This window comes from Pollachius pollachius (assembly GCF_949987615.1).
Source record: "Pollachius pollachius genome assembly, chromosome: 8".
Lineage (NCBI taxonomy): Eukaryota > Metazoa > Chordata > Actinopteri > Gadiformes > Gadidae > Pollachius > Pollachius pollachius.
In genome coordinates, this window is record NC_136941.1 from 8,900,487 (window position 1) to 8,912,534 (window position 12,048).

The 12,048-nt window shown below is 44.8% G+C and overlaps 1 protein-coding gene across 4 annotated transcripts in view; it reads right to left on the reverse strand.

Annotated features, from left to right (window-relative positions):
• plch2a (phospholipase C, eta 2a) overlaps nt 1-12,048 on the reverse strand; it is a 130,452-nt gene that overhangs the window by 35,880 nt on the left and 82,524 nt on the right. For all 4 annotated transcript variants that reach the window (XM_079741428.1, XM_079741430.1, XM_079741429.1 and 1 more), the window contains exons 3-5: nt 6,537-6,683; nt 3,315-3,558; nt 2,639-2,768 (exon numbers count right to left, since the gene is read on the reverse strand). In XM_079741428.1, coding sequence (XP_079597554.1) covers nt 2,639-2,768; nt 3,315-3,558; nt 6,537-6,683 — 521 coding nt within the window. The remainder of the gene's footprint in view (nt 1-2,638; nt 2,769-3,314; nt 3,559-6,536; nt 6,684-12,048) is intronic.

Here is a 12,048-nt window from a genome sequence, read left to right on the forward strand (position 1 = left end):
AATTTACTCTATAGGTATCGTTCAGGGGATGATTAAACCGAATGCAGAGGAGAAGTATGAGGGACACAGGAATATTTTCAGAACACGAGAAAACATAGGGTTGAGTACCAAGTTCAAATGCCAGGATGTTTATGTTCCATTTTCCGTCAGTTTGGATGAAGTTTGTGTACTTTTCTGCACAAAGTGGATGTTTTCAGAGTGAAGCAGACTTCTCTGACCTTTCCACCGAACAAAGAACATTTCTTCCTTAGAACTTATAATTAGCTTGAGAGAAACATCAGGTATTTCCGTGCACAAACTATTTGTTGGATCAATTACTACTGACAGTTGGCAAAAGTCAGGATTCAAGAGAAAAGCTGTTCCAAACAAGCAACATTTCGACCAAAAAATGATCACAAAGGTGATAGCACAGTGTTCCACTGAGTTCATACGCTGATAAAAAAAAAGGAACAAAAGGTCCAGAAAGTCAACGGAAAAGCTGCTCTGCTTTTGAATATTTGGAGGTTGATCGAAGTTGAAGGCCTCTGGCTCACAGCAACTGAAAAGAATTGTCAGATGAATGAGGGGACGCAATGGAACGGGGCGCGACAGGCTGAACACAACAAGACCTGACATTCAACTTGAAAAACAAAACCAGCATTCTCCACCGAGGACATTCAGAGTAGTCCATTTGGAGCCGAGCACAACACTAACAGTCAAAAGTCAAAAAAACATGTTTTTGGCTGTTAAAGGGTAATTCCGGTGTAAAATGGATTTAGGATATGTTTTGTATAACAAGTTGAAACGTTCGTTTTGGAGCACAAAAAACGCATTTAGACGTTTTCTTCAGTTGGCTGTTTTTAGCCGATTCTATCAAAACGCAATAAACTTGGAACGATGGGGGCACTGGTTATGGTAAAAACTAAATCGCTATTTCAAACCAAACCTTAAAAGGCTAAAAGTAGCCCGACACTTCTTTGGTAGTATAATAAGGGTCTTAACATATAAAACGAGGCATTGAGAACTTTGTAAGTGTACAGATTGTTGGCGTCGACGGGTAATCTACTGATGGTGTTGTGTGTATAAAATGTCCTTTTTAATAAACGATCTGTACACTTACAAAGTTCTCAATGTTAAGACCCTTATTATACTACCAAAGAAGTGTCGGGCTACTTTTAGCCTTTTAAGTGGTTTAAAATAGCGATTTACTTTTTACCATAACCAGTGCCCCCATCGTTCCAAGTTTATAGCGTTTTGATAGAATCGGCTAAAAACAGCCAACTGAAGAAAGCGTCTATATATACGTTTTTGGTGCTCCAAAACGAACGTTTCAACTCGTTATCATACAAAACATATCCCAAATCCATTTTACACCGGAATTACCCTTTAAGGACAATGCCTTGGGTAGCATAAACACTATGCTGCATAAAATTGTCATCGATAAAAAAAACAATAGGACAGTGTCTCTGGTAAACCTTGCCCGCAATAAAACAAAGAAATTCCAAATGGACAGATGGCAGCCCAACACCCACTTAAAGTCAAACCACGCCTGAATGGTTATATTAACAGTATTATCACTATGCACACACAGGCAACCCACAGTTGCAAAGTGGCTGACTTGGCGAGGAAATGCCAAGCGTTGATCTGCGCTTGCAGCCAGCTCTGTTCTCCATCTCATACCGGTCATGTCGTTGTTCCAAGCAGCGTTTCTAATACTGAGGCCGGGCTGACATCCGCTTCCAGCTACCAAAACAGACACTCTTTCTCAGACACAGAGAGGCAGAGAGCGATGGAGAGAGAGAGACGGGGAGAGAGAACCCGAAAGTGGGAGAGTTTTTTGCGTGGGCACATCCCAGTGCCGCGGTGTAACTTCTGATGTTTGGTGTTCATGAGCCAAACAGAAACATTGTGTCTTAAGACTTTTCTACAGTCAGAGCCAAGAAGGCCGCTTGCTCTTCAATTTTAATCATGTCTAAATTATGTAAACAAGTTCCAGTGGCTGAATAGAAAAGCCCTGTTTGTCTTTCTGATTTTAAACAAGAGGCATTAACGAAAACCATTAAATCTGTGAAAGAGGAAAGAAGCAGAGCCTCATTAATTAGGATGCCCGGTGCTTGAGGTGATCCCGCCGCCCTCTCCACTCAGTGGAGAGTGTGACAAATAAAGACACACTTTTTCTCATGATGCCAATCAACCATCTGCAGAAATGTGTAAATAGTAGCATTTTCTATATCATTGATAGACATATCAGTTTCAAAAGGTAGGCAGACAACAGCTTTTTTACCTTCAACAAAAAATAAACAACACGAAAGTGAAATTTAATTGAATACAACAGCAAGCGATGCAATGTTTTGGAGGCTATGCAGACATTCTGATCCGAAGCAATCTGCGGTGAATTCCAATGCATAAATTCAGGTCATTAAGGGGCAGGTAAGAATTCGGGCATTTTCCTCAAGGGGTGTACAGGTAAGCTGCAGACATTTGGGCTCTAGTCTAACCCCCCTATCCACTACATCATCCTGCCCCCCTGCTTGCCTCTTTTACCCCAGTGTCGACCTCTGATGATGTCCCTGTGTTAACACGCACACCCTGGGGAGCACGCGCAAGGCTTACCAGCGCTATTTCAACTCCATCGGGGCCAGTCCTTAATGGCGGTTACCTTGAACATCTGCTTGACCTTCTGCCGCGGCAGGTTGACGTTGAGCTTGTGGAGGAGCTGCAGGACCTCACTGATGCTCAGGGTGCCGTCGCCGTTCTTATCCGCCTCCGTGAACGTCGTCTTCAGCCACGTGCCGACCGCACTCAGGTTAAGGTGGAAAACTAAACAAGGAGCTAGCTCTGCTCCACTGCCTTTGAGCCCCCAGTGGAGGTTTGGAGTGGGACTTAATCACCATCCTTAACCCCAGACCCTGACTTCCCAATGTCGATCATAATTATTTCCAATAAAAGACAAGGTTATAATATGAACCAAACGCAGCCACACACCTGTAATGGTTTAACATCCAACACAATTGTATTGGATGTTCCTCTGTTGGAAGAAAAACGTCCCCCAGCACCCAACACCACCCCCAACATCCCATCCATCCCTAGCACCCAAACCAGGGCCCAACCCTACAACCAAAACACCCAACTACCCTTCACCACTCGACCACCTGCTAGCATCCTACCAACACCACCCAACCCACCCATCAATCAAACCACCACCCTGGCCACCACCAACTCCGCCTTCATCACCCAAACAACCCCAATCCTTCCACCCACCATCCCTATCACGACAACCACCCCCATCCAACAACAACCCAAACGTCCCCCAGCTCCATGCATGTGAAGGATATTGGTCGCGGGTGCGCTGTCTCTTGGACAGGCTGTCCTCGTCGCTGATGCCCGCCATCAGGTACCTCAGTCCGGTGATCCAGGTGCGGGCCTCCTCCCCGGTGCCGGACACCAGGTCCAGGGACTCCATGTGCTCCCCATAGTACAGGCTGAAGCAGCAGTTGGGGTCGAAGCTGCCCTCCGAGTAGCGCTGGAAGATCTCCGACTGCTTGCCCTCGCACACCTCCCGGACGGAGTCGATGGAGACTGGAGGAGAGGGCGGGTAGGGGAAGATGTGGAGGAGAGGTGAATGTTTATAAAGTGCACCTGTTATTAACTTTTATGTGTAAATTGTTGCATGTTGTTGATTGATTGGTATTATAGTCAGAGTCCTATCAAAGATCAATTTTCTGTCCCTGGTGATGGACAATAACATTTTGTAATTTTACAAGTCTTGGTATGATCTTTTTACTTTGTGGAGAGCTTTAAACAGCATGAGGCTTGTAACACAAATCACTTGAAACTGAACATTCCAATGAAGCAACACCCTAACTTGGCAATGTTTACTCCATCACAAATATATTACAATGAATTTTAATGTGTGAAGCATTGAAATTCAAGCCTTTCCACATTTCGATAGAACCCATTGTCTCAAAAATCATTATTATACCCATTATAATAATCTATGTGCAACACAAGTAAACACTACCGTCACTATGGCGACAAAAAGTAGGCTATTATGGGCTATATAATTCTCTTATTTTTTTTACTGTATGTGCAGCGCTTTTGAAACCACATGTTCCACATGTTCTAGATAATGCAGAAATCACCTGAAAGTCCATAAAAGGTTGGTGTGACTGTAATGATAAAACTTGTTTTTTTTCATTTCAAAAGCATGTTTTTAATAGCCTGTGTAAGTTGTCATATGCCTGAGTCTATGAGATCCATCTAACCTCTGATCTTGGAAAATTAGAAAGGCCTGCGATATTTTCCCCTCAATGTGGAGTCCAACACTACTTCTACAGGTCTACTCCCACTAAGACCAGTTCGGAAGCAGCCAAACGATCAATTACCTTGGTGATCGCACTTCCGCTGTAAAAGGTATAATGCACTTTGCTGAAATATCCGATCGCCAATGTACCATTACGCACTACCACTAATAACAAATGAATACAATATTGATTGTGGAAACTAAACAATACTTTATTAACAAGACTGTGCATCACTTTATTTGTAGACACTTGTTTGTGATCAAAATCACTTTTCCTCTTCCATTTCCTCTTTCCTTGACCCCTGCAACCGCAACAAGATATTTATTCTGAATTTCTATTTTGTTTACTTTATAATTCAGTCTCAAGTTTCCTCCGCCCGAGCTGCTGTCAAAGACCGGGTGGGTTCGCTCCACTTAAACCAAGCACTTAATCGACAAGGACAACAAGACAGAATCCAAATGTTCTCTTGGAATTGCTGTTTTCTCTTCCTCGAAATGTTCACACAGAATCCGTTAGCAGGCAAATTATAATGATTTATTAGCCCTAGAAGCAGATAATGTGATCACGCTCAATACAGGCTTTCATGTGGTGGTTCTAGTCTTAGCAGTTTATATGCAGTAAGCATGGTCTGTGGTCTGTGTAAATGAAGAGGAATAACCGCCATCTTTCAGTCTCTCGTATCAGAGATCATAATTAACACGGGAAGCCGACGGCGTGACACGTGCTTTATTCCAGGTCAGTGAGGAGCTTCATGTGGTTAATGGGGGGCGTCCTACACTACGTCCATGATAAGAGAGAGAGAGAGAGAGAGAGAGAGAGAGAGAGAGAGAGAGAGAGAGAGAGAGAGAGAGAGAGAGAGAGAGAGAGAGAGAGAGAGAGAGAGAGAGAGAGAGAGAGAGAGAGAGAGAGATTGAATATAATCCCTGGGGCCAGGGTCTTAGTAGACGGTAGAAGGCCTAATGTAAACGGTGCCTGTGTTCTGACCAACTCGCAGTGGCACGTTGAATTGATTGTCACTTCTGCCGTCTCCTCTGATAAACGGCCTGACGGGACTGCTTTACACTCCAGGGCTGAGTTTTTAAGCACTTCCATTGACCAAGTGGTAAATTTCCACAAGCAGCCACTAGAGAGAGCGGGGCGTTGCCATGTGTTGCCCCGCTCCAGGCCACTCGTTGGAGGGGCCGGTACGTAGGCTATGCAGTTAGTCTTGTATGCGCAGGCATCATCTGCTATTTACAAGAAAATGCCAATTCCAACATATTTTCTACAATATTATTGGTGGTACATCTAAAAAGACATGGTAATTAAGTGAGTTTGCTTAAGATTTTTGGCCATGAGAAAAAAACGTAAAAATTAAGTAATAATAATAATAATAATAATTAATATAAAATCACCATTATTTTTTAGCAATTCTGAAGCCATCTGCAGCCAGTCGTTGGAACTTTAACCTGATAAACAACTAAAGCAATTAACAACGTCCCACATTGCCAAGAGGTGGTGCCTCTCGATGTCTCCACTGCCTCTACTGTGTGCTAAAGACAGTGCAGGAGCCGATCCAACATCATGAATAATTGAGGCTGGCTAAGCAGCTTATTAGCTCCCGTGACAGCAGCCACCCAGGAATGAGGAGGAGGATGAGGAGGAGGAGGAGGAGGAGGAGCCCTGGGCCCTTGTACCCCTCACACTCACTGGCTTAGCGTCAACAACTCAAACGCACCAGGACTACAAACATGGCTATCGTGGAGGAAAGCATTGCAGGGGAGGGGGTAATTTTTACTCAATTGGGGAGATATATATTTAATTACCTGAAACATATCCCTCCCTTTCCTATCCAATATATAGCTTCAGTTGCATCTATTGGGCTGGAATTACAAGGCGTTTCATGATGCACTCAAAAGGATATGTCTTGAGGCATTAACATGATCCTAGGGGTTGATTTGATTTATTAATAAGCCACTGGTGTGGGCGTTTTGCTGGAAGTACTTGTGGCCTAAAGACAGACATCTCATATGATTCTAAGTAAGCCAAGGATGATGGTAACCACCATGGGTTGAAAATGATGGGTTTAAACATTAATATTCAGTATCATGACAGAGAGCTGTCCAACTTGTGCAATATAAACACATTATTGCCGTCATAAAATGATAACCCCATGGAGTGGCTTCCGGAACTGAATGCTGCTGAATTCTTTCTTTAAAGTAATTTTTTTCCAGGAGGATTTTTTTATGACAAGACTCCGGTGGAGCTACTCACTCTTGGCCTTCTCATTCTTGCGCGAGGGTCTCCAGCGGATGCAGGACTTGTGTTGGTCCAGGTAGAAGTAGCGCACCAGGCCCTTGGACCCCCCACGCAGCTTCACCATCTGGGTCCCGGTCTGCATGCAGCTCATGCATTTCTCCACTGTGAGGAGAAAACACCGGGGACAGGGAGATGGAGAGAGTCAGCTGGGGATAGGAGTACACATACGCTCTTCTCTTGGTCATTCCGGCAGAGACGGACAGAATGTGTTTACATAACTGAAGCACACACAGCGGTCAGGCGACACTGTGTGAGTGTGCTTGTGTGCGTTTGTGTGTGTGTGTGTATTGCATCCACACACTCGTCATCTTTCCATCTGCTTTCTAGTCAGGAGAGCTTGCAAAAAAAACAGACAAAGATGCAGCACATCAACTCGCACTAACTCACACAGTCACGCGTGTGCACGGATGGACACACACGAGATTGCAAATGGCTGTCAAAGCTGACAGGATCTTGCTAGCCTTGGGGGATGATGTGGAAGTGAGATGTGGAAGGAGGGAGCAGGAAAATAGGGAGAGAGAACGGGGGAGAGATCTAAACGGCCTGCAGGGAAGGCCGTGGCTCCTCTGATGCGCCTCATCTTGAGCACGACCCCTAGTTCACACACCACAGGGAGAAACAGAACCCAGGGGCCGGGAGAATGCTGATCAATATAACACGGCCCCTGGAACAAGAGGTCCCTAATCCACTTTGTGGCTTCAGTCCGACAGCAAATACAACAGTGGCTCTCTACATTTGCCGGATGCCCAGAGAGAGAACAGAAAAGTAAAGATCTAATTGGTGCCATCCGTGTAGGGGAGTAGACAGTGAGGAGACATGCACACTGTATAATTGGACCAATGGCTTTTGTACTCTTCCTCAGCCTTTTTTGAAGGGGGGGGGGGAGCATGGGGATGCCTTTAACTGATGCTCTAACAAGTCAGAGGTTGTGTGCCATTCTGCACGGAGCTCGCACATGTCCACGTGTGCTTCCCCACACACACTGGCTGCTTGGGGGCCGCAATACAGGAGTATAGTGGATACTAATCACCTGTGCTACCTTCAGATGCACAGACTGCTCTCAGCCAGGGGGAATGCGCCAGGGGGTCTTCTGTCTCCCTGACATCATTGTGAGGACCACAAAATGCTGGACAACAGCCATGATGGATCACTCTAATATGCCATTCATTCTGGCTGCAACTTGCAGTGTTTGTGTGTGTATGCGTGTGCATGCATGTGTGTGTGCGCAAATAGGTGTGTGTGTGTCTTCTCACTCCTCAATATGAAATGTAGTTTTGTTGCATGTTTTCTTTCCTATTGACTCTACTCCACCCCCCTCCCTCTCTTTCACACCAACAGTAATGTGAGAATCACTGTGATTCATAAATAAATAAAAGTACACACACTGAACAAGCGGATAACTAAGCTATGGTGCACACACACAACGGCCAATACAATCATCCCCAGATACATCCGCCGCACCAGTCATATCGGGGAACAGTGACCCTGTGACGTTAATCAAAAACTGGCTTTGAAATCCTGCTTTTCCTTTGATTTGGATGGATTTTGGATGCTGCACGTTGTGATCTTGACACGTCAATATCAAATTGCCTAGCGACTCGGGTTCGTCAACACAGCGAAAACCAAGGCATGCAATCAATGACGTATCTACCACGTCTGCTTACAATAGATGCAGTTATTATTGACTTAGACATAAGATTTACATCTGACAGACAACCAGGCCAGCGGTTATATATTTCAGCCAGGCCAGCGGTTCATAGTTATGGATTTAGGATCAAAAATGATTCAGTCTCTACCAAATACATTTCTATCAATGATAAATCAGGAAACCCAATTGAATATTCTGAATGAATTTTTTAAATATCATATCGAAAAAAGTTATGCCTTTCATTCTTACTTTAGTGAATAATGGACCGTTCATTGTTCTATATATATATATATATATATATATATATATATATATATATATATATATATATATATATATATATATATATATATATATATATACACACACACACACACACACACACACACACACACACACACACACACACACACACACACACACACACACACACACACACACACACACACACATTTGTTTTCATGTTAAATTATGCCCAGCCAAATTGCAAATAAAACACAAAAACATAAGATCTTTTTTCTAATTGATTGCTTTAATCAATCCATTACCATCATCTAATTCTTCTGGATAATCACATAGATACGTATACAAAGTACAGCACCCAGTCATGACATTTCGTTTGACTTGACCTGATGTAACACATTGGTGGTATACAAGCTTGAGCGGATGCAATCCCCTTCTGTCTTACACACACACACACACACACACACACACACACACACACACACACACACACACACACACACACACACACACACACACACACACACACACACACACACACACACACACACACACCTCAAGTAATTCCCAAACCGAATGTACAACTAATGACCGACTATGGTAGATTACGTTATACATCAGGGTTCAGGTATTAGGTTACAGATGGTAATCCTTACAAACATGTTACCAAACACAAGACAATTAGTCACTTAGAAGCTGCTTAAGAAATAGCCAGTGACCCACTTTGGTCTCTGATAAAAAGGTTAGCCGTAGCCTACAGAGCACTGATGGAGCCTGAATAACCACCACACTTGCAACCAATTAGCAAACAGAGTGTGTGTGTGTGTGTGTGTGTGTGTGTGTGTGTGTGTGTGTGTGTGTGTGTGTGTGTGTGTGTGTGTGTGTGTGTGTGTGTGTGTGTGGAATGCTATCGGCCTGTGCTAAAGGCTTCAGCACAGATTTCTAAAAATACAATGTTGAACGTAAACAGGCCATCTGATTATAACAAGGAGGGGGGTGAGGGGAATGGGGGGGGATGGGGGAATGGGGGGGGGGATGGGGGAATGGGGGGAGGGGGCTGCCGGCTGGGTGAGGGAATGTGGAGCAGGGAGCCATACCTACCCCTGGGGCGAGGAGAGGGCCTAGGAAGGAGCAAGAGAACAAAGCAGAGATGGAGTTAAGAGAGGAATCAAGACTTGGAAGTGTGGGAAGGAAGTAAGGCAAGATGAGGTGGCAGGACACTCCATTGGGGAGGAGACGGAATCAAGGAAGAAAGTGAGAGACGAAGAAGGAGCAAAATCTCTCTCTCCAACTAAAGCAGGGGCCTGGGTCTGTTGCCATGGTAACGTAGCCAGGGTTAAAGTGTGTGGAGAAGATACGGCGGAGAATGTGGTAGTATATTTAAATGAGTTGTGAGCAAGGCGCATGTGGAGGTTTAAAACCAGGGATAAATGGCTGTTATCCCCACTACGAGGTTAATAGGCCATGATGTGTTTCGTCATGTGAATTATAGCGCTTAGCGTTACAGTCAGGGGAACAACTATATGAGACCAGAGCCAGGAGGATGACAACATTAAAGATTAAAAACAAAGATAGTTGCTGTCGTTTATTGTGTTTACTGTGGCCTACTGCGGTTCAAACCAGAGGAGCTCTATGATTTATTGGACACTCGTACAGAGTCGACACCAGTACGGCGGGAGCCAAAGTACGCACAAAACACATCGATACTTCTGTTTGAAAGAGAAAGGGCAGTGTGCAGGCACATAAAAAGAGAGAAGAGAGATGAGGAACAACTGGCCAGTGGTCCCGCTGACCCGAGTGTCTGGGCCGTCACAGTTCAGACCGGCTAAAAATAAATGTTAAAATATGGGCAACGGGGGAGTTTGGGACTGGGTTAAACCCAGGAGAATAGTCTGAGCTCCATATGTGAAGGGTGGATAGCACACACACAAACACATACCCACACTCCCACAACCACACCTTTAATAACGTTTTTATTTTTTAAGCCTTTCAGAAGACTTTTCAAAAATTCCTTTTGACAGGATCTTCTGTCAGATGGTGACCCTGAATATGCATCCTGCCAAATATGGATACACGTACCAAAATAAATAACACCACGCTTTGTGAATTGCACTTGTTTGAAGTATTTTGCACCAACAACAACTTGCCCTGCTTAAACACATACACAAACATACTCCGCCACATCATTCACAACAACCATCGATAACAGTGACAACGCTTCCCGCCCTTGTACAAGTGTTACACTAACAATACGATGTATTATTCAGTTCAAACTATGCCCGAGAGACACTAGGGCACTAACCACATGGCAATGGTCATTTCCTTTCTTCCTCAGTGTTTCCACTCTCCTGACCATAAAAGAGAAAAAGAAGAAACTACAGCACACTGCACTACACTCCTGCAGGGCTCACCCATGTATCCCAGCCTCCAGCGAGAGGCCACCATGCTGCTCCCCATCCAGAAGTGGTCCTCCACCAGGTGGGACAGAGAGGCCTGGTGCTGGATTTTGCAGAGGGCCAGCTCCTTCTGCTGGTCCTTCTCCTTGTCCCCGTCGTCAGAGCCGTCTGGGGTGAAGGCACCCTTGGCAGGGGGTGCTGGTTTGTCGCCTGTGGTGGCGGTGCCGGTCGCCGTGCGAAGCAGGGCAGAGGAAACGGGTCCGAGGGACAAGAGGCTGCTCATTGTGAGGGAGTTTAAGAACCACTGTAAGAAGAATCTGGGCTTCGAGCCTGAGGAAGAGGAGTCTACAGCGTCCTCAAACTAATCTGGTCTTTTCTGAGACTTCGGAGAAGTACTCATTTTAAAAATCGATGGATACGACTTGATTCCTGGCTGAAGTTCAAACGGATAAAAGAGTCAGGCGTCCTCAATTAAATCTTTTCAGAACAAACCTCTGACTTCTGTGTTCCAGAACACATGGACTGCAGCTTTCCAAATGCTTAACAACACCCAATATTTTAACTTCTTCTGTGGGTACCATATACCACACTATAGCTTCATCGCATCCTCCTCTTCAACAGTCCTCAATTTCAGATAGAGAAAAGCTGTTAAATACCAATGTGTTCTTCCACAAACTTCCTTTCATTCAACGTCTTCATCACATTGCCCTATATTGCTGCTGTGCTTTCAACCGCCCACCCTCTCCATCTCCTTGCTGGTACAGAAGACAGGCCTGGTATCCAAGGGAAAGAAAAGGTAGAAAGACAGATCTGATGAGTGAGAGAGCACAAGGGACGAGACGAACCAGGTACAACGCAACCAACATGTCAACCAGTGAGACATGCGGTGGTCGTTCTGCGGCGTACTAGTCAACAGGCTATCCCTAAATCCCTCCAGGGAGGCGCTAGGCTAATCCTGTTTCTACAGGATTAGCTCAAACGTGATGGGAAGGAAAGGGGAATGAAAGCAAACAGACGGCTAACCTGGCGAGGGGGAGGGGGAGGAATTGTCCTCCAACCCATCAACCCGCTCATCTTTCATTAATGCAGTCGACTCAGGAGTTGTTTTTATGAGTGTTGCAACCAAAAATGCCTGATTTCATAGCAGCTTTTCTCAAAGGTTGATTGGACAGATCCTCAA